Raw genomic sequence first — 27,280 nt, 5'->3', positions numbered from 1 at the left:
GTAGGCATAGCTTTCCAGCTCATTCCTAGTATCAATGCACTCCTTGAGTCTTTTGTCTTCCTCAGCAAACTTCTCACCATCATTAACCATCTTTTCAATTTCTTCAGGTGTCAGGCAATTTTGGTCATTGGTAATTGTCATCTTATTTTTGTTCTCTGTACCTTTATCTTCAGCTATCGACCAAAGAATAACATTCACATGTATCTCAAAAGTGACTTCAATCTGGGGGACCCCACAGGAGGAATTCCAGTGAGATCAAATGTACCCAGAAGGTGGTTGTATTTTTTCAGGGTCCTTTACCTTCATAGACCTTGATTGGAACAGTAGGTTGATTATGAGAAGCTGTAGAAAAGATCTGAGACTCTAGGTGGGTACCACAGTGTTTCTTGGTATTAGTTTGGTCATGACTCCTTTCACAGTTTCAGTACCAAGTGTCAGAGGCATACATCAAGCAGTAGTAGGTCACCTGTATCTTGATCATCAGAGAGTACACCAGCCTGGACAGTGTCACCATATGCAACAGCCTCCTCTGGGTTTATGCCACAGGATGGATCCTTGCCATTGAAGAACTCTTAACAAGTTGTTGATCTTTGGATTTTGAGTAGAGCCACCAAGAAGAACAATCTCATCAATATCAGACTTCTTCAGGTCAGAATCCTCCAGTACTTTCTGAACAGGCTTCATGGTAGACCAGAACAGGTCCATGTTTTCTCTTCAAATTTTGCCTAAGTCAGGGTTTCAGAAAAGTCTTCTCCTTCATAGAAGGACTCAATTTTCATTCTTGCTTAATGTTGAGCAGACAGGGCGCATGTGGCCTTTTCCACTTCATGTGGGAGTTTCTGCACAGCTCTGTTTTCTTTCCTAACATATTTGCCAGTCTTCTTTTTGAACAGCCCGATGAAATGTTCCATAACACGCTGGTCAAAGTCTTCTCCACCCGGATGAGTATCTCTATTGGTGGCCATGACTTTGAAGACATCAAATTGTCAATGGGGAGAAGAGACACATAGAAGGTTCCACCACCCAGATCAAACACCAGGATGTTCTTCTCTCCCTCCCTGTTATCCAGGCCATAAGCAATAGCAGCTGCTGTAGGCTCATTGATGATCCTCATAACATTCAGGCCAGCAAGAGTTCCAGCATCTTTGGTTGCTTGCCACTGGCATCATTAAAATGGACTGGTATAGTAACACTGCATGGGTAAACTTCTTTCCCAAATAAGCCTCTGCAATCTCTTTCATTTTAGGGAAAATCATGGCAGAATTTCTTCTGGAGCAAAGGTCTTAGTTTGCCCACCTCCAATATCAACCTGAATGTATGGTTTAGGTTTCTATTCAAACACTTTGAAAGGCAAGAACTTGATCTTTTGCTGCACAGAAGCGTCATTTTCAATACTGCCAATGAGCCACTGGGCATCGAAGACCATGTTCTCAGGATTGGAGGTGAGCTGCTTCTTGACTGTATCGCGGATCAGACGTTCTTCTTCAGGGATGAAGGCCACATAAGACGGCCTGATGTGGTTGCCCTGATTCTTGGAGATGATCTCCAGTGGCCATTCTTGAATATCCCGATGCACGAGTAAGTGGTCCCCAGGTTGATGCCGACCAGGGTACCCATGTCCTTTTCTTGTCTTCCTCCTCAGCCGTGCTGCACAGAGCAGCAGCAGAACTGTGGCCACCAGAGAGAGCTTCATCTTGCCCTAGCTGTTGGCCACTTGCTCTCCTCAGCAGAAAGCCAGAAGTCGCAGGCAATCCAGCAACAGGCCACAGCTGAGCGCAGAGAGGTTACAGGTCTCTTACGCTCAAGATGCCTCAACTCTGTCTGTGCTGTCTCTGCCAATGTCTCAAACTTTTTAGTATTGAATTGCATTTTCTTTCTACAATTTTGTTAATTACCATATGTAAAAATTAACAAGTAGAATGCTAGTAAACACAGATTCGCAAGCTTTTACGCCACTATGTAAATATTAACAAAGTTAAGTAAATTGCCAATGCTTCCATACATGCTATAACAACACAAGTGTTCAAAGATGCACTAGAACATTATGTGGGAAAAAAATATATTCATACCCAATCAAGATTTTTCAGGCACTTGCATTCAGAAGCATTTTATGAATCAGCACAAGGTTTGCTCCAAAATAAAGCTCATTTTTCCCTACTGCCCTTATTTGTTGAGAACAATATTATACATTAAAGATGCATTTACATGAAACATTTTATAGAGAAAATTATTTTAAATTTAAAATTATAATACTTATTTTATGCATAACTTCAAAAAAGCAGAATTTAAAGACAATACCAGTGAGCACTCTCATTCTATATGACTAAAACACTACCATTCTATATGACTAGCAAAGACAATACAAGGCCAAAAGGCAAAATAGACACTTTGGCAATCCTATACAAAAGAGGTTCTGTTACAATATTCTATCATAAAATAAACAAAATGCATAAAAATGAAACAAGAAAAAGAAAAACTGAATTTTGACAACTACACAAACTGTGGCATTTCAAATTCAAGGTCTTGTAACTCTTCCATTTGTTTGAGCCTGAGTCCCTGGCACATTGGATTCAGGTCAGGTAGGCTGATCTCCTCAGAGTTCTCTTTAGGCTCAGCAGCTGGCTTCAAAGCATAAGCTGATGTGCTGTCTGCCTCTGGGACAGATTTCTCCACATGACTCAGGGGAGGAAGAGCTGTGCTAGGAGGCACTGCTGCTGAAGGTGAAGCTGGTCTGTCCTCAGTCCCCCTGACTTTGCTGGTCGGGGTGGGTGGTTTGTAAAATGTTGTCCCAAGATGGGGCTGCAGTATTCTGGGTGCTCTTGCAGGAGCAAGACTGTGAGAATGAGAGGACAGTCTCACTGGTGCCTCTCTTGCTGCACTGGCTGTCGTGTTGGGCTGTGTGGCACCGTTGGAATGGTCACCACTAACCTTAATGCTCATTGTCACTTTTTCCTGGAGTACACTTGGCACAATCACTGCACTCGTGCCAGTTAAGTTCTTTGGTTCATATTGTTGTCCCTGAGTTGTTTGTGGAATCTGCTGATCAAAACCATTAATTTGGGAGCCCAAACTAGTAGGGGTATCTTTTCTATTAAGTCCTTCAAAGGTAAGATTCTGGCCAAACTTGTCTGAATTGACAATTCCCACATTTCTGCTGTTTTTCTCATTAGGGGAGCTTGCAAGATGGAACCTATCTACAGGCAAACAGCAACATCTGATCTTGGGACTTGGCATAGGCCTCTGTATATCATTTGTTGTCACATCAGATTTCAGACTAAGTGGTTTCCTGGTTTTACACATATTGTCCATCTTTTGTGATGATGATTCAAGTTCTTTGTGATCTGGAAAAGAAGAGATTGTTTTCAACTTCAAGAAGCTTGGTTAATAAGGAAGTGTGGTTATTTGTGAATGGGCATTCTCTCAAACAACAGGGTCTTACATATTTTTTCCAACATTAGTTTCTCAGTCATCTATGCAGAGGAATTAAAAATCCATACAATATTAAAGGCACATTTTTAATTAAAGCATTACTTTTTAAGATTTATCTTAATGAAACAAATAGTCATAAAGAAAATAAAATTTAAAAAACACTTCCTGTAGTAACTTGTTTTAATATACTACCCATGAATGAATATTTTCTGTGTTAAGCCTTTCCCGATTTCAACAGGCAGACAATGGTAACTCTAGAAGAGTAACACTATTCTGCACACCAACAAACGCCATGTCCTGAATCCCAAGGACTTTGCCTGTCACTTAATCTGCTTTCCAGCTACATTCTGTCCATACTGAGGGCAACACACCAGAGAGGACTTGGATGCTCTTTCAGCTGATCCACTAATACAGTCCTGCAGAACTTCTAGCACCACTTCTAGCTGCCTGGGTGCTGGCTCAGCTCCAGCTCCATTTCTGCCCTGGGCAAGCCTAGTGCACTAGCCCTACATGCCTTCTTCTGTCAAGACAAACTCCTATGTGGAGATATGTTGGCATGTGGTGTTAATGATCTTCTAAAGAAAAGGCTCAGAATTACCTGGTATGTAATGAAAATGTCAAATATTTTAAAATTATTTATTGTTATTACTATACCTACCTGGGAATCCAATTTCATTGGACAGCGAAACAAGGTTACATTTATGAATGAGAGAGGATGAGGTTCAAACCCTGAATCAACAATCATTTAGGGACATGACCCTTGGCATTATTTACCTTCCTCAGACTGTTAGCTATGGCTTACAGGAGGCCAAGGATCATAGCACAGAAGTGCTAATAAGATCAAATCATATAAATGGAATCAGTGAGTCCAGTGCTTTTCTTTGCAGAGAGGTAATGGACTGTCTTTGTTTTCAGACTTTCTCAGGCTACACTCATTGATATTTCATTAATTTTATATATCAAATTTAACATTTATGGCTATATATTAAAAAATTCGGATTTAGATCTACTAAAGCAGTAATGAATGAAAGGTTTTCAACCCCCTTACCAGAAACCATTCACTGAAATAAAGCAATCAATAAACAGTGAACAAAAAGACTGGAGCCGAGAAAATGGAAGACATGTGTGCTTAATGTGCTAAAGTTAGGCCACAGGTAAAGGGACATCAAAAAACTTTAGGAGTCTATTTTTTTGAGTTTCAGGAGTCCAGCTTTTTTCTGTTTTGACTTTAATTGATGACAAAGAAGTAAAGGTGAAAACAAATCTCAGAAAGAGAACAAAAATAATTTATGAATTTCAAGATATCTTTTTACAAGAAAGAAACAAAGGATGATATTCATTTAAATGACATTCATTAAACTTTCTCCATGGCTAGAAAACTTAACTAATAAAACCTTGAAGTTTGAACTTACCTCAAATTAATACACCTTGTTTTTTTTTAAAGGATGAGTATTGTAGATGGACACAATATTTTATCTTTATTTATTTGTTTTATATGGTACTGAGGATCCAACTCATGGCCTCACACATGCCAAGGCAAGCGTTTTACCACTGAGCTACAAGTCCAACCCTCACCTTGGTTTTTCATCACGACTTCTTGGCAAAGTTTGAAATATGCAAAGATATATGGTACATGACCACTCACCAATGAGACATGCATCCCATTTTTCCAATGCATTTTGCTTGCATTCTGATTCCTCAAATGATGTAGCCAATTCATAATTGTTAATTTCATTATCTGCAGTGTGGATATCCTATTGATACAAGAAAAATTTTAAACTAAACGCAAAACACATCTCAAAAACAAACAGTTCAAAGACTATTAACTTGTTAACATATACATCACATATTTAATCCAATTCTGTAATGGTCAAAACTCACTTGCTTTGTAGAAAAATATTGTGACTTTGTGGAATGTTCTGTTGATATTACCTGTTTGGAAGGAGGGCTTTTATCCACACAAGGTGCAACAACATCAGTACTGGATGAAATATTTTGTGGCTCTAAGGACCCATCGAAGATCATCTGTGCATTGGTAATTAGAAACTCTACTAACAGGGCCTGATTGGCATATGCAGCAATAGAGGAGGAGATGGTACCAGGAGTGGTTGTAGGCCTGGGCCTCATCACACAGGGTCCAAATACCACCCCCAAGTTTTTTGAGTTCATCAGGTTTTCTTCGGAGTGGTCTACAACCCTGAAAGGAAGAACACATAAAGTGTATGAGATTTGCCTAATAGATGTCCTTAATGGTAGTTTCCTATGACTTGAGAAGGGTGGAGAAAACTTGGGCTATAGAAGACTACAAAACGTTTGTCAAGGGTCAAGGTTGGTGCGTCTAGGGAAAGAATCCTTTGTTTCATTATGATACTTACCACACACCAAACTGAGTTTCAGAGCACTATTTTAGGATAAAATGCATGTAAGTCGAAGGAACTACTGAACTCAGTAGCAGAAGGAAGAAAAACACCTCTAAAAATTTAACCATCTTTGTATGTGGGATATATTCCCCGTTTCTTATACTGGAATCAGAAACATCACTGTCAATTTCTCTGTCACTGCCAGTTAGTTTTCTTTTTTAAAAAAATAATTTTTACGTAGAGATGGACACAATACCTTTATTTTATTTATTTATTTTTATGCAGTGCTGAGTATCAAACCCAGTGTCTCCCATGTGCTAGGCAAGTGTTCTCTCACTAGCCACACTCCCAGCTGCCCACAGCTAGTTTTCTAGCTTAAATGATTCTCTCTCCTGAACATCTCTCTGTTCCATTGCCACTATCAATGTTCTGGTTTTACTTCAAACACTCTCAGCTTTTTATTTCTATGACTATCTAAGGAAATCTGTCTCTGCCTGGTTTAGCTATCAGGATGATACTAGATTCATCTATGGGTAATATATCACAGCTTTTTATATATATAGTGAATGGGGTAGTTTTGCTATTTGTTTTTCAGAGGATTCATCACTGATGTATAGAAATGCATTTGATTTATGGGTATTAATTTTGTATCCTTCTACTTTGCCAAATTCATTTATTATTCTAAGTTTTCTGGTGGAGTTTTTTGGATCCTCCAAGTGTAAAATTATTTTGTTGGCAAAGAATGATAATTTGAGTTCTTCTTTTCCTATTTGTATTCCCTTGAATTTCTTTCATCTAATTGCTCTGGCTAAAGTGGCAAGGATTATGTTGAACAATTTTTAGATGGAATACTTCCAATTTTTCTTCATTTAGAATGATGTTAGCCTTAGGTTTAGCAGAGAGAGCTTTTACTATGTTGAGGTATATTCCTACTACCCCTAGTTTTTCTAATGTTTTGAACATGAAAAGGTACTGTATTTTGTCAAATGCTTTCTCTCCATCAATTGATGTAATCATAGGATTCTTCTCTTTAAGTTTATTGATGTGATGAATTAAATTTATTGATTTCTGTTTGTCGAACCCATCTTGCATCCCTGGAGTACACAACTTGATCCTGGAGCATTGTTTTTTTTCATATGTTTTTGTATGTGATTTGCCAGAATTTTATTGTGAATTTTTGCATCTATGTTCTTCAGGGATATGTGTCTCAAATTTTCTTTCCTTGATGTGTCTCTGGCTGGTTTGGTTATCAGGGTGATACTAGCTTCACAGAATGAGTTTGGAAGAGCTTCCTCCTTTTCTATTTCATGGAATAATTTGAAGCCCTTCAAGATATGAAGAGTTTAAAAAAATGTGGTATATATACACAATGGACTATTAGCTTTACAAGAGAATAAAATAATGGCATTTACAGGTAAATGGAAGGAGTACATGAATATCATGAAGTAAGTCAATACCCCAAAATCAAAGGCCAAGATTCTCTCTGATAAAGAAATGTTGATTCATAAATGGGTCTCTGGTGGTGGAGGAACATTAATTGGGCTCAAGAGAGGGAAGGAAAAGGAGGGGTATGGGTTGTGAATGATGGTGGAATGAGACGAACATCATTACCCTAAGTTCATGTATGATGGCACATGTGGTATGACTCTACATCATGTACAGAGAAATGAAAATTTGCGCTCCATTTGTGTACAATGGATTGAAAAGCATTCTCCTGTCATTTATAACTGATTTGAACTAATAATTTTTTTTAAATTTTTATTTAATTTATTTACTTGTATGTGGGGCTGCTGTTCGAACCCAGGACCTTGCACATGCTCTACTGCTGAGCTACAATTCCAGCCACAGAAAATAAATTAAAAAAAAATTTAAAAAAGGAGATCTTATTTGCTGTGAGAAAGGTGTAGCAGGCAAATCTGAATATGTGAAATTCCTGATCACAAGTTCTTTAGTGGGTATAGAAACTACATGGTCAACTCATCTGCCAGGTCCGTAAGATTTTTTATCAAGTCTCTAGGAAGGATAGCACAGTTCCTGCTACTGCTTGCTATATTGTAGCCTAATGAAATCAGATTTTTCAAATGCAAAATGCTTTCTTGTGTCTCAATGTCTGTTTCTCTCTGCCTCCTATGCTCTTCTGCACATTCTCTACCAAATCATCCCGCAGTTCTTAAAGTTGAACTCAAGGGCATTTGTCTCTTCTGCTCTGTCTCTATCCCCAAAACTTCCTCTGCATACCTACAAGCTGTGCACAGCTACCAGAAAAAGGAGGATGGTGAACTGTGTTTATGTACAGATCTGTACCCCAAGAGGATAAGCCCACAAATAGCAGAAAACCTATGTTTCCATCCTTGTTTCACCAGCCAGAGCCTGGCACACAGGAAGCATCTGAGGGAACCATGTTTGCTGCATGAACATATAATCAATGTATCCCTCTCTCAACACATAATAAGAACATCCTAAAAATCATTTTGAAAATCATAACACAACAATATAAATGTACTGAATAGTATTACCCTGTTCAATTAAAAATGGCTAAGATGGTATAAAAATTCTTACCTCTTAAGATGGATGATAAGGTAACGTAGAGTGTTAAAATTGGACGGTGGCAATTTTCTTAGAAGGTCCTTGGTTTTGAGAATAATTTGGTTGATTTCCATACACATATTTGGAGATGTGTTGTCTTCAGAGTTGTCCCTTTTGGTGTCCTGCTCTTGGTTAAAATGTTGGATGATATTTGCAAGCTCCATAAATTCATGGTACCATTGGAATAAAACCAATGGCTCTGGTAGCTAAAGAAAGAAAATTATATTAAAAATACCTTTGGGCTGAGGTTGTGGCTCAGAGGTAGAGTGTTTGCCTAGCACATGCGGGGACCTGGGTTTGATCCTCTGCACCACATAAAAATTAATAAATAAAATAAAGGTATTGCATCCTGCTACAACCAAAAAATAAATATTTTGAAAAATTCTTCTGCCTGTTTTCTTTGTTAAAGTCAAGTATAAGTGAGAGTTACTCAATTAATTTTATGTCCCTTTAGATTAACAAAATCTAAAGTCAATCTGTATTTATTGATATCTTTTTCAGTACTGGAGATTGAACCTAGGACCTCAAGCATGCTATGCAAGCACTCTAGTACTGAGCTTCATCCCTGCCCATAAAATAAAAAATATATGTTTGGTAGAGTAGTGACTTAGAAAGCAAATCAAAATCTTGACTATAAATTATATTTATGTTAATAACAAATTAATAGATAATGAGTGAAATTCTAAACTTTCAATGAAGTTTAAGCTTTAAGCTTCATCATGGGATTTTAAAACTCTTCATCTCTATCCTAAACACATTATATTCACATCTGCCCCCCAAATAGCATAATCTTCAGCTGTTTTACTGGAACAAACATAGAATCGTGAACAAAATCTATAAAATGAATCAGAAACCCATGGATTTTATGAGTAAGGGGTAAAAATATCAAAGTGCTAAAGAGCATAGATTTTACTTGGGAAGAATGAAGATTAGCACAAGATAATATGACCTACAAAAACATACTGTCAACATCTCATGAAACTTTAAAACAGGCTGATTTGCCATGAATAGATCAAAAAAAGAAGTTCTTACAACAAATATCCACTGCCATAATGAATGTCAATGTTTCTACTGATCTACAATAGAAAATTCAGTGAACTGTTAGCTACCTGATGTCCTATAATATCTGTGGGGAGTGAAGGTGTTGCCCTGTGATCAGTTTCTATCTTCAACACTCTGGGATCTGAAGCAAGTCACTTCACCTCTTGGAGCTTTAGGTCAGTGAGTCAGATAAAGGCTACTCTCTAACACTATTGCAAGAATTGAGCACACTTTCCAAATGAAAGTCTTAGACATACAAAATTCCTCAACAGAATGCAAGTTTATTGTATTAGACCCAATTCATCTCCTCTCCCTAACTGACTAAACAAGATTAAGGATGACACATTATGAGACTTCCAGTCATTCAAAGGTATCCACCTTCATTTCTCAGTTGAGGGGTCTGTAGAATGTGATTAAAGGGTTATCAATGGTTTCCTGGGCTAACTTTGTAGATCAAGCAACGTATACTTAATTTCTTTCCCTCCTGCAATTCCACTTAACTACAGTAGGCTCATAAGGACTAGGAAAATAGAGAAAACAAAAAGCAACAATTCACAAGTAGAAGAGCAGATGAATAAGTCCTGATGCAGCATTTCCAAGAGAACTGACCCTTTGTCACTCAACATGTTTTTCAGAATCCTAAAGGGACATGGACAATCATTACCAGGTCCTCTGATCTTGGGTTAGGTTGCAGGTGGGCCAGCTGAGAAAGCTTAGCTCTCTATAGAATCCTATCTCCACTTTATGTACTAGGGCAATCTCCTTCCTAAAGCTCTAAAAATTTTTTCTCTGGGCAATGGGATACAGAGGCTCTCTGAATCGAGGCATTGCCAAACATAAGGAACAGAGAGGTAACTGTCTTCCAATGGGGATATGTTGGCTATATACACACTGAAAGCACAGATCCTACAGTCTTAGTAACCCTGGCTCCCACAGTATTGGTACTGTATCTCTAGGCAAGGAAAAAACAAAACCTTTCCTAGGGGACTGGGGCTGTGGCTCATGGTAGTGCACTCATCTGGCATGTGTGAGGCACTAGGTTTGATCCTCAGCCCCACATAAAAATAAATAAATTAATTAAAAGTATTGTGTCCATCTACAATTAAAAAAATGCCTTCCCAAGAAGATCACACCAGTCCCAGAAAAGGGAACTAGACATGTAACTAGGCACATACCAAACAGTCCATCTAGACCACTTTATAGTAAAGTTCAAAGTTTTAAAAAAGCCTTGATGTGTTCAAGTGCTTCCAAAGTGATTTCAAGTCCAAACTCTAATATATCTAGGCACCATGAAAGACAAAAATCAAAATGAGTAGAAAAAGAACAAATTGAAGGTGTAAAATGATGCTATTGATATGCTGTCAACTAGTCAGATATGGAGAAAGAGCACTGGAAATGTAGCTGATCTAAATTGAGATGTGCACTAAATGAAAAATAGACACCAGATTTCAAAGAAGAAGAGCTGCAATGCAAATAAATAAATAAACAAAATACCTCATAATTTGAAAAACTAGATATTCAAAATGTTCAATGATATATTAAAATTCATTTCACTTTATTTTTAATTTTTATGTTGCTATAGAAAATTTAATGTTATATATGAGGGTCACATTGTATTTCTACAGAGGTTAGAGGCCAAATAGAGAAAAGAACCCTTAATGAGAAAAATCTATGAATATCCACAATAAAAGAGCATCATATAATCATTTAAAAAATGTTATCAAAAAAATAGAAAATCAGACTTCTTGAATATTAAAACATGATCTCAGAAATGGAATAATTTACTTATTGAGGAAGAAAAAGACAAGGAACTGTCTTAGAAAGTTTTTGAAGAAAAAAAGAGCAATAAAGAAATGGTAAGGGAATTGGAGAACATGTATGCTTGCCAAGCAATTGCAAGACCCTGAATTTTTAATCCCCATGTGTACAAATAACAAATTTATAAATATTTATATACGTGTTTGTGTATGTGCACACACACATCTCCAAACAGGAGCTTCAAGTGCAAATTACAAAGACAGATGGTGGGTGGGAGAATGGCAATAAAAATCAAGAAAAGTTCCAAGAACTAAAGCGCTCACAACTGACAGAGCTCATGGAGTGGCCAGAATACTGGATGGAAATATTTCCACATCAAAGTACATCATTATAAAATCTTAGAATAATGAGGGGGGTGATGCCATAGTCTATACCAATGAAAACTATGAAATATAAAATATTTTTGCTGTTTGCATTTGATGGTAGGTTTAGAATAAAACTTTAACCTTTTGAATGTAATATTTTAACACTTCACAGATGTCATGTGACGAAAATTGGGACAGATCTACTAAATGCCTTCCCGTTTCCAGAGCTTGACACAGAATTGCGATTTTTGCCTTGCTGCCACTGACTCGGTAAATTCCCTTGAAGAGAAAAGAAAAACAGAATGCAATATTTTACTTTAGTACAAAGGACTAAATGCAGACATGTAGACAGAGTTGATGTATCTACTTCAATTTTTATTAGTATTTAAAAATTACAAGTTGAAGTTAAATCAATTAACCTTTTCCAAATAAATGTGAATAAATTTAGTTATTACAAATGGAGAGTGCTGATTTTCTGAAAGTCTCTTTTTCATTAAAACAAATCACAAAGGCATTTATGTTTTTAGAGTTTTAGGAGTAAACAACATACTTGTAAACACAAGGCAGTCTTTTCAATTTCTAAAGTACACATTTTGATGATGAAAGGAATGCCATCTGGCTCCTTTTTGGCAACACAGGACAATTCTTCTCCAAATAAGTGCATTTTCCCCTGCAGTTTCTGATGTCCGCAAACGATGGTTAAGTTTGCCATGCATTTTTTATGGCAGGCAAGAAGACACTACAAGAAAATGATATTTGAAAACTGATTGACTCACCTTAAAATTATTCACAACTAGGAAATTACAGGCAGACTAATAACGACAAAAATAAGTTAAAAAGTACTACTTGTGGTTTGTGAATTGCATTTAACAGCAAAACAAAGTAGAAAACTACAGAAATAAACTGTGGGACTTTATTAAAAATGTATTGGCAAGCCAGGTGTGATGGCATATGCCCATGATTCCAGCTACTTGAGAGTTGAAACAGGAATTTCACAAGTTGAAGGCCAGACCAATCTAGCAAGAACCCATTTCAAAACACAATTTTAAGAAAGGGTGGATGGGCTGGGGATGTGGCTCAAGCGGTAATGCGCTTGCCTGGTGTGCGCAGGGTGATGGGTTCGATCCTCAGCACTACATAAAATTAAAAAAAAGATGTTGTGTCCACAGAAAACTGAAAAATAAATATTAAAATTTCTCTCTCTCTGTGTCTCTCTCTCTCTCTTTCTCTCTTTCTTCTTTCTGTCTCTCTAAAAATATGGCATGTGCAAGACCCTGACAACATATTCATATGTGTGTTTGTGTGTGGACACACACATCTCCAAATAAGTAAAATCATAACAAAAAAGTATATAGCAAAAGAAAAAATTGTGATTCCAAAAAGATCTTACCTCTTCGCATTTAAAACCTCGAAATATGACAATGCGTTCACAGATTCTACATCTTCCAGGAAATTTCCATCTTCTGAACTTATGGGTGGTAGCTGCTTTTGCCATTAGTGATTGCTGAAATGTTCCAAGGGAGCAGGGTCCTAACAGCAGAAATGTTCGTGTGTAAGAAGGTAAAATGACAAAAACATACACCACATGATATTGTACTTGGAATAATTTTTAGACTTTGAAATTTTTTATATATTACAAAAAGCTATTATTTTGCATTTCTAACATACTTTCAGTAGGTGGAGTTGTCTATTCCAAGCTTGGTTCTCTGCCCTCAGGGTGGTGTAGGTAACCAGTGTGAGAAGACTGAAGCTCTCCCTCTCTTGTCTGGGCTTCCCTAATCTTGGTCTCTCTGAGTTGCTCCTGGGTATTAGCCCCCTCCCCTCTCTTGCTTATCAGGTCTCAGCTGGGGGACCTCAGGCCCTCCACCTTAGGATCACACCAGGTGGGCAGCGTCCTGGTGGCACTGCGCTCTTGTTCAACTGAGAGCTGATTTTGTGCTGATAGTGTCTATACAGAGTTATCACAGCTGGGGGAGGGGATTTGGAACCCAGGTACCTGTGCAGTCACAGATCTGGCTGGTAACCACACCCAACAAAGATGGTGAGAAAGGTGGAGACAGTCCTTTTCCCAGTCGGGGTGTCTGGTGAGGTGGTGGGAGCTGGGATGTCCTCGTGCTCTGCCTAGAATGTGGTCTGGGGACCTGCGTGGGAGCAGAGCGTCCTCAGGAGTTCTGCCACCCCAATGAGGTGCTGAGTTGGTGTCTCTGCTCCCCCCTTGAGAGTCACGCCTGTGCTCAAACTGTGGGCTTTGGACTCTCACCTGAACAAGGAGGCTCTGAGTTCTGCTTGGTGTTCGCAGCTCTGGTGGATTCTGCGAAAATCTGTTGGATGGAGTCCTGTCACATGCACTGAGATGTTGTGTTCCCTCAAGGCAAGACCCCGCCTGAGCAGGAGAAGCCACCTGATAGCTTTCTCTGATTCAGGCACAGAGCAGCCAGAAACAGGATCTCCTCTACTCTGCCACCTTGGATCCCAGGCAACCGATTTCTGACAGAGATGCCAGAGTAATTCCGTGGACTTTCAATAAATGCTGCTGAAATAAAAGATATCCATAATGAACCTCAACCCTTATTTCAGTCACCTCTAAAATGAACAGGAACCACACATCTAAACATACAACCTAACACTATCCGTCTTTGAATTCAGGGTTATGAAGGGCAGCTGCCTATTTTTATAAATAAAGGATGTTTTGGGAACACAGCCATGTTGTTGTATTGTGTATAATTGCTTTTAAGGATTATTAATTATAATGCAAGTAGAGATAAAAGACTGTTCAGGTGTTGATAATTTTTGAAACTGAGGTTGTATACACAGAGTTCAAATACTGTTTGGCCTACTTCATGCATGTTTGAAATTTCCCATAATAAAAACTTGTTTTGGTTTTTGTAGTCTACCTTCAGATCTACTCTGGGCTATCTCAAGATCATCCCCATAAGCTCCATCACTCTCCTTCTCATTTCTCTGCAGCAAGGCTCAACCAAGCCTAGAGTCCCCTGAATGTCCTGTGCAAGCCAGCCATTCATTCTAACATGCTAAGCACAAATGTATCATCATGGTGGTACTCAATGAATATTAGAGAAATATATTATAAGTAACATTATGGAAGGTTCTGTCTGCATACACCCTGAAGTTGAAACTGAACTTACCCTTCCCTATCACTTCTATAAACATGTTAATTAGCTCCTACTTCTTCCTTTCAAAGGAAGACTATGGGGCTAGAGTGTAGTTCAGTGGTAGAGTGCTTGCCTAGCATGCCTGAAGCCCTGGTTCAATATGGAACACCACAACAAATCAAATAAAAAGGAAGACTGTGACATTTGAAAACTTTCTCAGCAATACAACCTGAAACTTTCTTCAAGAAAAATAAAACTCTTTTCAAGGGAGGCATTGTTGCCCAATATCTGCTCTACGAACAAGGTGGCTCATTTCCTCATCACGTACTAATAAAGACAATTAATAAAACACATACCACTTTCCACAGAAAAGACCAAAATCTGCTCCCAACCTTTATCAATCCCCTGGTTTCTTTACACACATGAATTATCTTTATGTGTGTGCTCATCACCATGATGAAAGTGAATGGGAAATTAAAAAGAAACAGCAAACCAACTACTCTTCAAAGCTTCAAAGCAGAGCTATTGTCTGTGACTTCTTGTCTCAAATCAAGTGTTTCTGACTTGATTTGAGACACCTGCACATTCTGGCCACCTACAGAGCTCTCTTTTAGATTCCTCAGTGGCTCTGAGCACATGGCTGCACTGTCAAAGCAGTGAGATCCTGGTAGACATTAGAGATAACCAGAAATTCTGTGCAGAGAGCCTCCCCACTTCTGTGCTTATGAAAGTTACCCTTTACTTTGAAGCTCACACAAAAATATCACTTCATTCCCTCCATTGAAAATAATCATTCCTTGGTCTCTAGTTTTTGGTTATTGTATTCTGCCACTCATTAAATGGAAATGTTCTACAGGGACTCTGTCTAGCATAAAGTGAGATCCTGCTAAATTTTCAGAGTGAATGCTGAATGAATTATGATAGAAAGGAATCAAAATCCTTCCAGAATCCCTTCTAAGAATCATCTTTGTTCACTGGTAGTACTAACCCCCTGGGACCAAGAGCAGTTGTAAATGCCCACATTCCTAGGTCAAGGGCTTTTACAGGTGGGAGGTGAAGGCGATGATAATTGAGGTTGTTCTATTTTCGGGAGGGTGGAGTGGGCTGGTGTTACCCTACATTCACTCAACAGTGATTTTTCAACTCAGCCAAACTTGAATATCCTGCCAACTTGGGGGGGGGGTGAAACTTTTCTACCTGGGCACATTGGGCTTTCTTCCAATTCAGTCTGAAAGGTTTTATCAAAATCATGAGACCAGAGCTATAGGTATTGTCAACCTAGTGAGGCTTAAGTGTCACTGTTCCTCCCTTGCACAGTTCTTACAATAAGGTAGCATTTCTAAGTAGGCATTTCTGGAAACTGCTTAAAGAACACACTGGGATGGGGAGGATTTAATTTCAAAGACACACATGTATACATGTATAATGTGCTGTGATTTATTTACTCATCCTGAACACTCATCTTCACATCTAATTTTGAATTCTTTTTCATGAAGAGGGAGACCCCTACACCCAAACTCAAGTGAACCAAACAGGAAAAGAACAAAACTGATATAGTACAAAAAGCTGCCTGCTGTTTAGAAATGGTCTTGGAATATTCACCAAACACCTAACACTCCTCCCTTCCCCCAAAAGATCCAAAGAACTCAGTGGATGTCAAAGATCCAAATGACTCAGTGTGGAACCCTCTCCTTGGTCTCTAAGGTAGGGACAGCAGTGAAAAAGTGAAATAAACCAGCACCTGTCTGACTCAAAGAAAAGGACAGTTCTGGTCCACTTGGTGTCCACAGAAGGGGGGCGACCTTTGGAACACCAGATTTTTGTCACCCACAGGGTCTTGGGGCATCCTGGCCACATACTCACAGGGACATACTCTCCTTGTAGCAGTTGGGATCTCCCAGCTTATCAATTCCAATTTATACCCTAACTCTGTGTGCTAAGGTCTTGGGTGAAAAATGGTGAATGGAAACAGAAGGGACAGTAATAAGGGAAGGACAGAGAAGAGGCAGGATAGAGATGCAACAGTGGGGGCCCTCAGAAAGAAAGGCAAGGAGGGTGTCCCTGCCCCTTTAGGCCCCCCTACCCTCCCCAAAGTAGTCATCACCCAAGGCCTAGATGAGGAGAAGTGGGAAAAGAAAAAGTAAAAGGGGAACAGCACTTGTCAGTTTCTCTACCTAGGTACTCAACAGAATGAAATTTCAGGAAATGTCATGACACTTACAAAACGATCGCAGTGGGAAAGAGGATTGTGAAGACCCGAAAACCCAGAAGGAAGAGTCAAGTTAACCCGTGAGTATCCTGAGTATCACGAGTATGGCTCTGGTCCGCAGCTGCCGCAGCGTCGTCATCCTGCTCCAACTGCTCACTGATCACCAAGGACCAGTGTTCCGGTTCCCATAGTGCCCGCTGGTGACGTCTACCGCTCGTGGGCGCCCATCTCAAGGTTCCATCCTCGCGGGAGACCCCGCCCCGCCCGCAGCCGCCTCCCCTCCGGGACTCCCACGTCACCCTATGGCCGTCCTGACCCTGGATGGCAACTGATCAGCAGCCATCGCTGCAGTCCCCAGCCCAATGCAGCGCCAGAGCGACCACCTCCATCCCACACTCATCCCCGTGCTTCCTCCAGCGTCCAGGACTCAGACTCCCGCCTAATGCATGGCGAGGGAGGGCCAGAGCTCGCTGCCTCCATCCCCACGCATGGCCCTGGGATGCCCTATCAAGCCACCTCCAAGACCATCCTGACCACATAAGACCTTCCTGCCATGCACTGCCAAGTCCCCCAGAGACCAGCCACTGGCCAGCGCTCTTGGGGGTGGAATCAGGGCCAGCGGCAGATGAGGGCGGTTGTGGATCACAGGCTACAGCTGTACAAATACAGCTCCGGCCGAAACAGTTCAGCCTGATCCAGCCAAGACTATGTCTGACAGCCTGGACACCCTTGCATCCATAACCACTGTGGCAGCCCAAGTGGCAAAGAAAAAGCAGACTCTTAAGTGACCCCAGTACAGCCCGGGGTCTGAGGATGCCATCGGGATCCGTAGTTAGTGTTTCGTCTCCTGGGGTACGAAGCTTGCAGAATCACTGACCTTTTTTCACAGGCATTTAGACCACAACACAAGCCTCTCTCACCTCCTTGCATGCACAGGGCATGCCAAGAGCACCAGGGGGTGCGTTTGTGCTCTGTTTTTAATGGCAGCTGCTGTGGTCCCTGCTGATCCCTGCAGCCCTCAAATCGGGACATCGTGCAGCGAGGTCTCCAGCTCCTGTCTCCTTTGCTTGACCCTCCAAAGGCTGCCTGCCGCCCTCCTGTTGGCCAGCGGCAGGTGTGCTCTGCAGTCAGGTGTGTGAATGTCTCCCTGAGGGGAGCTCATGTGGAGCCTTTTTATTTGAGAAGTTGTCTATTTATCGATTGTGTCTACTGCCAACCTCTACATCCAGTTCTGAGATGTCTGAACAAGTCCTTGTTCCTTGCTGCTCAGAGAAGTTTACTGAGATTTCCAGTCCACTAAAGGCACTGAAAGCAGCAGTCGGTCTCTGTGGCATCCCTTTACAGGCATGGAGATGGGGACTTCCACAGGGGGCTGTGAGGATGGCAAGGGTACTACTGGCTGGTGATGGCCTGCTGTGAGGTGGCAGCTGGGCCAGCAGTGGCTGTGCAGGTAAAGCAGGGTAGGGGCTGGTGGTCTGTTCACTTATTAAAAGTAGATTTTGGTAAAAAAAAAAAAACAAACACAAATTTAAATTGAAACCAGCCAACTACTCTGCCCACAGTAGAGGGCAGCATTTTCCTCGCAGGTCTATCTTACTCTCTCCATCTGCACTCTCAAAATTCATCTCAGAATGAGAGAAAATGACTATGGAATGGTTATATTAACTAATCCCCCCCCAAGAGCTCCTGGCCTGCCCTACTCACTGGAAAAAGCAATTCCATTTATCTCAGGACAGGAACTATATATATATATATATATATATATATATATATATATATATATATATATATTAAAAAAAAAAAACCAAAAAAACGGAAACACAGGTAGTGTGTCTGGGATCAACAAGCCAGGGCACAGAAAAATGACCTCATAGGGAGAAACTGAAAAGACCCAGGAGAGTGTGAGAAGTGGACAGAAAATGGGGGTGTACATAGGGAGAGAGATGAAATGATGGAAGGCAGTAACAGGTGAAGGCAAAAAGAAACAAATGAAGGAAGATCCATATGGTCACATTGTCATGAAAGAAAAAAATTGATAATTCAAATAAAACACTGAACTTTAAGGGAAAAAAATTTAAAATATGTGTACCAGATACTGTATACATTTACTTAAATACTGTGCTTATAATTCCCTAGAAATACTTTGAAGAAAAACTTGATATGTAACTGATTGTTTTAAAAATCAGAAATTAAACCATTACACTTAGATGGTAAACATCAGAGGAGCTGAGCATTCTCCTAGGAATGTTCCTAAATTGTACCCTTAGAGCTTTGACCTCTATAGCATGATCAAGGATCAAGGGCCTTGATTTAACTGGCTCTTGTTTTCTGCTTCCCTTTGGATCTTCTCTGAGGATTGCTTTCTTTCCTGAGCCACTTTAGCACAACACTTACAAGATTGCCTCTGTACAGCCTCATCCTGTGCCTGCCAAGTTAACCCAGAAGCCTCCAGTTCCCACCGGCTCCCTCCAGTGTGCAGTCCACCATCTTTTCTTCCTGATATCTGGTCTGTAACTCCAGGCTTGTCACGACCGGTTGTATGCCTTTAGCTGGCCTCTTTGTCTCTGTGAGCTGATGCCCCTTATCTGTAAAAGGTGGACCTAGACTTAGATGATGTCTGAGGTCCCTGTCAATTTGACCTCTCCTTAAGAAAACTGATACACACACTTAACAGGGAACTTCCCCCAACATCTCCTCTCCAATCCCCACAGGGTGTTTCTACATGTGTGTTTTTCATGATCCATTCTTCTTTTCCCAGGATATGACAAAGGCCTTTAATTCCCTTCAGACTACCTAACTTGTAGCATGAACTGGCTCATGAAAAGGAAGTGGTAGGATATGACCACACAGCATGCAGTGGGATGGTGGCTGGGATAGCAAGGATTTGGAGGTACAGGGAGACTTCTCCTCTAAGCTGGAACCTGGAATCTCCTTTAGACCCAGTGCATCCCCTTGGCTCATCCTCTTAACCATCTCCCATCCTGTTCCTACCTTCCTCATGCTTTGCCCTCTTGCCGGCCTCTGGGCACTATCATCAGATCTGACAGTTCTATCTGAACAGGGTTGTTTTGCTTGCTTGCCCATGAAATCCTTAAGGGCCCTGCTGTGTGCTCCTGTCTTGAGAGCCTTGCCTTCTAGGAACCACATAAGAAGCAAAGCCACCACAGGTCTCTAAAGCATAAGGAAGCCTTGGCCTGCCTCCTCCCCCTATCTGAATAACCCCATCTGCTAAGGAGCATCTGGGCCCTCTTCCTTCAAAGCTGGTGCAGGTCTGAAGAGGTGATCAGAGATGTGTCCTACTAGGGTAGGCAGAAAGACAAAATTACTTCCTGACAGTGATGGAATACCCATAGGCAAATATTGCCAGGTCCAGCATTAAGGAAAGAGCACCTAAGATTGCATGGTAAACTTTGTGACACTGCTTCCTAGCAGCTTCTGTGGCACAACACCTGCCACAGCATGGTTCTCACCTCAGCAGCTCTCCTCAGATGATCAGCTTGGGGACAACAGTTGCCCCCTACACATGAGTCTTATGGTCCCAACATGGCATTCCTTGGCAGTCCTAGAAGCACCCTAGTGAGCAGCAGGGCCCTGCTGGACAGTGTCAGTGGTGTTCAGCAAGCACCTTTCACAGACCCACACCTCACCAGGTAGCTCCTCGGAGCCAAGCCAGCTGGACTTTGCACTGCACCATCAGGTCTGAGCTCTTTGAGTCCATGAGGGGAAGGATATTGGTGACTTCACAAAGGCCCTCTCATTCATAGCTTATCATAATCTGCTTCCTTTGTTAACATGTTCTCCAAAATGTACTGCCCTCCTGTCCCCCATTAAGTATGCTGTCCCATTTTATTAACCTGACTTCCCTCAGAAAGAGACTGGTGTCCACACCAAGCCTATGCAAAGTCTTGCACATGGCAGCCCTCTCCTTGTTTTTTAGTGGTGAGGGCAAGACACCAATTGTACTGAAGTCTGTTTTGTGTCTTCAGAGTGTTCCTAGGATGTGAGTAGGTGTGTATACATGTATGATAGAGATTTCTTTTTATGTTGCTGTAGCCATACGTTGAAGGCCAGCATCACTCATGGACATGGAGGGTGAAACAGCATAGCAGTCTTTCAGTGACATTTTTTCTTTTAAAGCAAAATTGTATATAAAAAAGTTTATTTTCTTTCTTTCATTCTTTTTTCTTTTGGCTTTGTTTCCCATTTCTAGACCAGTCCCTAGAACAAGTGATAAGAATAGTATATGTATCCATATACATATATTTACATATGTGTATGTATGTATATATACACACATATATATTTTATATATAATTATATTTATATAATTATGTATTTATAAATTATATATAATTTTTTATATAAAAAGAGGAGGAGGAGAAGAGCACACTCTTACATATTTATTTATATATACATTATATATATATAATGTAAATATACACACACACATAAATATATGTATATGGGCATGTGTGTATGGGCATGTGTGTGTGTGTGTGTGTGTGTGCATGTTTGTGTGTGTATACATACCTAAATATATATATATATGAGTGTGTTTTAAAAATATCTTTTTAACCCCAAATGCCTTTTCTGTTATCTTATTCCTGGTGACATTGACTGAAGAAGATATGTCAGCTCTCTTTTTCAATGGTCTACATTTTGTAGTTTTCTAATAATTTCCTTGTGCTTAAAGTCAGGCTAACATTCAGCAAAAACACTGAATTCCTAATGATGTCTGGGCCTATCTGGAGGCAGAGTGTCCATCTAGACTTGTGGTCTCCTTCCGGTTGCTCATGTCAGGCATACTTTGCAGATCCTCTCTGTCATTGTGTTTTTGCTTTGTATCTCTTTCTGGCCCTTTAAGACATGGGCAATATGTGTTGGTCTTATAGGTTGTTTTTTGGGAATGATATTGGCTGAATGGATCACCAATAGTTGTAAATGTGTCTTAAAAAGATGGTGTTTTAGTGTAACAATTTGTTTTTCAAATGGTTTTCTGAAGTATTGTACAATCTTGCCATTGGAATTTGATTTGTCAGAGATAACATAATTAATAAGGAGTCTGAACAGTAAAAACTAAGTTGGATGCACAATATGCTGCCTCTAATGTGTGAGCTCAGCAGGACTCTCAGGAGGATTCCCTCTTACCCCCAACATCCAATCCCTCCTGGGTGCTCCCCTTCCTTTGCCCAACCAGAAACATAGTAATTCCCATTGTAGGACCAAAAGACATGAGGTATTTAGTAAGAAAAGCATCCAGGTTCTCTCTGTTCACATAGTTAACCTTCACAAGCCAGTTTAAAATCCCCCATTACTATTCCTGTGCTCAGATGTACTCAGTGTATTTTTATATTGAGATATTTCAGAACTTATAGCCTCAAATGCCCCTGGTATGCTTCTCCTCCTTCTCTGTAGGGAACCAAGAGGTCAGTTTCCCCTTGAATACAAGCACCAGCTTTTCTGTTCTCACCTCTTACTTTAGACCTCTTAGAAATATCTGAACAGCGTGTTTCCAAAAGGTTTATTCCCCTTTAATAATGAACAGGTTTTGGAGCAAAATTTAACCAGTTTGTCACTTGAGAGAGAAGGAATAACCCTAGGTATGGTCACACAAGGAAGAGGACCAGCTCAACAGTCAGTGGCTTATCTCATTAAGAAACTTAACATTGCTTTGTTCTTAAACACAATAAGAACTACGGTATGATAATTTTCATCTTAACCTAACTGATTACCAACTAAAATGGTTAAAACAAGTGTCTTAGGCATGAGGTTTTTGCTCAAACCAGCAGTTTTTCCCAGCTCCTTGTAGACCTCAGGCAGGACTTACACTGAAATGCAAATGGCAGAAGCCTGCAAGCCCAGTTGGAGACTGAGACCTGCCCACCCCACAAAAAAAGATAAAAGCTTCTATTACCTGAACTCATACTAGACTAAATCCCAAAGTAAATTGTATGGTACTTGACTAAAATAGTTACCAGACATGTCATTTTTCTAGAACTCTTGTTTTTTTTTTTTTTTGTTTTTTTTTTTTTTTTTTTTTTTTTTTTTATATTTCACATTTTTTGAGCTCACCGTTTTGGTCCTATACACCTAGTTTAATTTTTTTCCCTCATCAATTCTATTTTTATTCAATTATGAAGTATTTAAACATGTGCAACATTGCAATGGAGATTCATCTGTGAAAAGCTACAAGGCCTTCACTTTTATATGTGTGCACACTGTGTGTTGTGTTGTCTGTCCATATATGTGTGGGTCCATATGTCATGTACCTGATATCAAGATTGACAAATGAAAAATAAATGCTCATGAATTAAAATGGATCCGAGTACCTTGAATTAATGTAATTTTAAAAGTTTCAATTTAAATTGAGTAAACAGATGAAAGTAAAGAAGTTTTTAGAATTAAACTTAACTCACAAGTCTCTCTAGGTGGTCAAAGAACTAATAAACTGTTGATGTCTATAAAATATCTAATATCCATTGTTTCTAAGACTTTTCTTCAACATGAAAGAAATGCCTGATATTGTTCAATACATTTACCTGATATCTTGATAAAAATGAGTAAAGTAGATTTGACATGGAATTACTCATAAATGTATTTGTTAGACATCTGATTAATTTATAAGGTTAAAATGCTAACTGTTAAATATACCATCAAGTACTCTTAACTTCTTAAATTCTATTGGGTAATATTATTGATGTTTTCATAAATTAGTAAATAAAAAAGGGGGGGTAAAGTTGCTTTGTCATCACTGAGAACAAGGTTACTAAAATTTAAAGTCTCAACAGACATAAGTCTATATTCTTAAACATTGCTTGCATTTTCACGAAATGGCAAACAGATGTGATTAACTGTGTACTGTAAATAACAAAATATTTTTTATTAAAATACAATAATTTGCCTAAATTAAAACATTTACAAGGATTGTTTCATATTTAAAAAAGGGGATTAACATACGGAAAAGAGAAATTAAAAACTCTTACGATAAGAGTTTAAGTAAATAAGAGGGTTTAAGTAAGTGATAAAGAAAGTCTGTGTAAGTTGGTTATAAGTGTAAGTTTTTGAACAGGTAATCTTTAAGAAATTAAACAGCTGGTTAAACAAGTGCTGTTGTTTTAGAGAATTGTGCTGTTATTTCTTTAAAAGCCAAACTTGGTTAGCATAAAATTATCAATGTAATTGTGATGTTACTAATGTGTTCATATCTTCCAGGTATACAAGGTATACAAGTTTGTAAGGTAAAAGCTTCAAAAGAACATTATATCAAGCTGGTGTTCTAAAGTTGTATGGCGATTTTAGGCTTAAAAAGAAAAAGAAAAAACATGTTGGAGATTTAATTATATCATTTGTGTTCTATAACTAGACTTGTTATCAGTAAGATATATAAAGTTCTATGTTGCTTTCTACACTGAGACACAATTTAAATGTATTTTTAAGTTAATGAGAGCCTAATCTGGGTAAAGTTTTTATTGTAAAACACAAAAGTACTTTGCTACTTTCCTACAAGAGGTTAAAATCTTCCAGCCTTCCTTTAATTCATGTTTTAGATGTGATATTATGTTGTGTTAGCTAATGTTCATGTAAACTTGAGCAACAGTTTATGTAAGCTTTGTAAAATGATGTCTAAAAAGCAAAGATCAATAGTACTTAAGATTTATGAAGAACCCCGCCTTACTTGAGATAAGGCTCTATGTCCCATCTCACTACATGTGGGAGTGACTATAAAAAAAAAATAGACCAGATTTCAGTGCATTTAAGGTTGTGTCCAAAAGTTGGTTTTTGTCACGATTGCCAGGACCTCAACAGGGGATTATAATGTATAACTCTGCCAGAATTCAAGGTAGCTATTACATAAACTAAATATGTTTTTATCCTAGTTAGTTTTGTTTTGTAGTTTGCTTTTAGATGGTCTAAGGATTGCCTGTTAATGTTTTAAAGAGGTACTGCTTTAAGAACTCACAACCTGGGTCAATTTTAATTTAAGATAATGAGTTATAGGGAGTTGTCACCTACAGAATAGAGAGATAGACATTAAAGTTCAGTACCCTTAATATAAGGCTGTTGACTTATTTGCTAGATGTTTAAGATTAAGTGTAAAAATTAAAAATTTGGCTCTTGCCCTCTGAGTCAGTCTGAGTCAGGGAATAGGGGACTTCTCCAAAGGGTTCTGCAACTCCAGGCTGCATAACTTCCTGAGCAGGGAGATTAATGAGACCAGTGGAGGGCAGAAGGCCAATCAGTGCATTTGCTGTGAAGAGGAGGGTCATCAGAGAAGGGAAACGTCCCTGACGCTTCTGATGAAAGCCGTATGGTCGAGCAAGACCTGGACCCATCCTAACGCAAATGGCACTAGCAGGACTGAAAAGCTGCTGTCAAGTTCCCGAGGACTCCCAGGGTAACTCAGCTGACTGTTAACAATAGGTAGAAACAGAAGTCAGTTTGACTTGCTTCATCTTAAACACTTAGCAAAGACAGTCAAAGCCAAAGCACAGCTGTTCCTGGACATCTTAAATGATAATAATAGTTAAATATAACCTCCAACAATAAGTAAACTGGAGGTTACAAAAGAAATTCTTAGACAAAAATGCCTGATAACTGTCAAAGGGACTGCTAGAGTAGTTTTAGTCTAAGGCCTTTATTTCTAACCAACGCAGGTAGGCTTGATGTTTGCTAGTATGGTTATCCAGCCCTAAGTAACAGAATTAAACATTTCTCTATTAGACATAGAGGTCATACTAATAAAGGATTTTGCAGGATCAGATGGCATTAAATTATTAGACTATATCTTAAGGGAAAAGACATCTGTAACCCTAAATGTTAGTTGTTGTGTTTACATCCCTGACATTTCTGACAAGGTGACAAATATCCTTAAAGATTTATGTTGAGAGCCACAGCCAAAGGAGCCCCAGCAAACTTCCACCTGCCAGCAAACTTCCAGCTGCCGGCTGATGATTGGCTCACAGTGGCCCCAGCAACATCTAGCTGATTGGCTCCTCTGTGGTGATGTTCATTGGGCTGTTTCCCTGCCCTTCAGACTGCCAGCTGATGATTGGCACACAGCGGCCCCAGCAACATCTAGCTGATTGGCTCCTTCACGGAGCTGCTCATTGGGCTGTTTCCCTGCCCTTTCAGACCACGGAGCTGCTCATTGGGGGACTTCTTTGGCTCCGCCCACATGACCCAGCCAATCAGCCTCAAGAGCAGGAGGATGGTGGGAGGTGGTGAGGTTGGTGTGGGTGAGAGGCTTGTGAAAGCCGGTGGTGGCAGTTGGGCTCTGAGGGTTTTTTTTTTCCTGAGGAGCTGTTTTGCTTGGCATTTGTAGTTCTAAAAATAAAGTTAGTTTCTTTTGACAAGTGGCTCCTGAATTGTGCCCAGCCAGACTGCGGCAGATTTACATGCTCAGATGGAAGCCATGCCCTCAGCAACTTTGTCGTGGAAACAATACCTTAGCTCCTGGTTCTTGGTATTTCCTGGTGAAAAACATTGTTAGTCTTTGTCTAGGCCATTATACTCATTGGTATATTCCTGTGCTGTGGCATTTATTGCTGCATCAATCTGGTTCCAGTTCTAATGAGTTCTTGTTTCTCTTATAGACCACCTATCATTCAAATGGCCCTCCAGCCTATTACTTCTCAATTGGACTTTTAGCCTGGACCACTCGATAGACCCGATATTTTAAAGGGGGACTCCAAACTGCTTGCCCCACGCCGTCCGTTTTCAGCCTGAAGAAGCCAGAAAGATTCTCTTCGTCCCCCTTCCTCACAGCAGTAAGGAGTTCCCAAATTAGGGGAGGAAATGAAGCCAGATTTAAAATTAAGTAGTCAGTGTAGTTAGATAAATCGGGGTCTAATATCGAGTGAAATCTAAAATGGAGACCATGCTGAAATCGATTCTAGGAAATGCAGGACAACTCATAGTAATCAGAAAACAATATGCTCCACTGGCAGAAATGGAAAATGAGACCCTCCAATAATTATGATTCAGTACTTTAAAGATTAAAAGTAGCCAGAAAAAGGAGTGGGAAATGTAAGGGTAAAATTTCTAAGCTGATTCTAAACTGCAAAATTAAAATGTAAAAGACCCGGGCATCGCAAAGTTCCTCTGCTACACCCAGATTCCTGAGATAGTTAAGACAATGCCCTACTGGCCATTTAGCCTAGGGCCCTGTGCAGTTTGTCACAGGGCCCGAACCAATCAGTTTGAATGTGTAACCCGCTTAGGAATGACCAATCACCCCCGCCCAACATGTTCCCGCCAATGAATGTGCTAATCATGTCTCAGAGTTGTTGTTCAATTTTCCCGCGCCTCATGATGATTTGTTCTGATGTATGCAAAGCCCACCGCCCTCTCCAGAAAGTGTACTTAAGCTCTTCTTGACCTCTGCTCTGGGCTCCGGGCTGCTCTCCCTTCTTGAGTAAG

At 39.8% G+C, this 27,280-nt stretch overlaps 1 protein-coding gene and 1 long non-coding RNA gene across 2 annotated transcripts; both read right to left on the bottom strand.

The window, feature by feature from the left end:
• Positions 1-2,285: 2,285 nt before the first annotated feature.
• Positions 2,286-10,603, bottom strand: LOC144368742 (rho GTPase-activating protein 29-like). The gene is made up of 5 exons (XM_078027855.1): positions 10,592-10,603; positions 8,349-8,581; positions 5,311-5,626; positions 5,075-5,183; positions 2,286-3,341 (listed from the first exon to the last, which is right to left on the bottom strand). Exons 1-5 carry the CDS (start codon positions 10,601-10,603, stop codon positions 2,491-2,493), a joined length of 1,521 nt encoding a protein of 506 aa, XP_077883981.1. The 3' UTR covers positions 2,286-2,490.
• Positions 10,604-11,640: 1,037 nt separating this feature from the next.
• LOC144368429 (uncharacterized) lies at positions 11,641-14,903 on the bottom strand. The gene is made up of 4 exons (XR_013428185.1): positions 13,800-14,903; positions 12,930-13,069; positions 12,090-12,278; positions 11,641-11,818 (listed from the first exon to the last, which is right to left on the bottom strand). It is a non-coding gene; the product is annotated as an uncharacterized LOC144368429 (long non-coding RNA).
• Between the last annotated feature and the right edge of the window lie 12,377 nt (positions 14,904-27,280).

The sequence above is a fragment of the Ictidomys tridecemlineatus genome, chromosome 11, assembly GCF_052094955.1.
Source record: "Ictidomys tridecemlineatus isolate mIctTri1 chromosome 11, mIctTri1.hap1, whole genome shotgun sequence".
In the NCBI taxonomy this organism is placed as follows: Eukaryota; Metazoa; Chordata; class Mammalia; order Rodentia; family Sciuridae; genus Ictidomys; species Ictidomys tridecemlineatus.
This window is presented reverse-complemented; position numbering and strand designations above follow the sequence as displayed.

Bases quoted from the DNA above. Each gene is read 5' to 3' on its own strand.
- LOC144368742 (XM_078027855.1), bottom strand. The intron at 5,184-5,310 runs GTGAGTTTTGAC...TTGTATCAATAG, and splicing joins AATATTTTTCTACAAAGCAA to GATATCCACACTGCAGATAA. The intron at 3,342-5,074 runs GTGAGTGGTCAT...CTTCTTTTCCAG, and splicing joins ATGGGATGCATGTCTCATTG to ATCACAAAGAACTTGAATCA.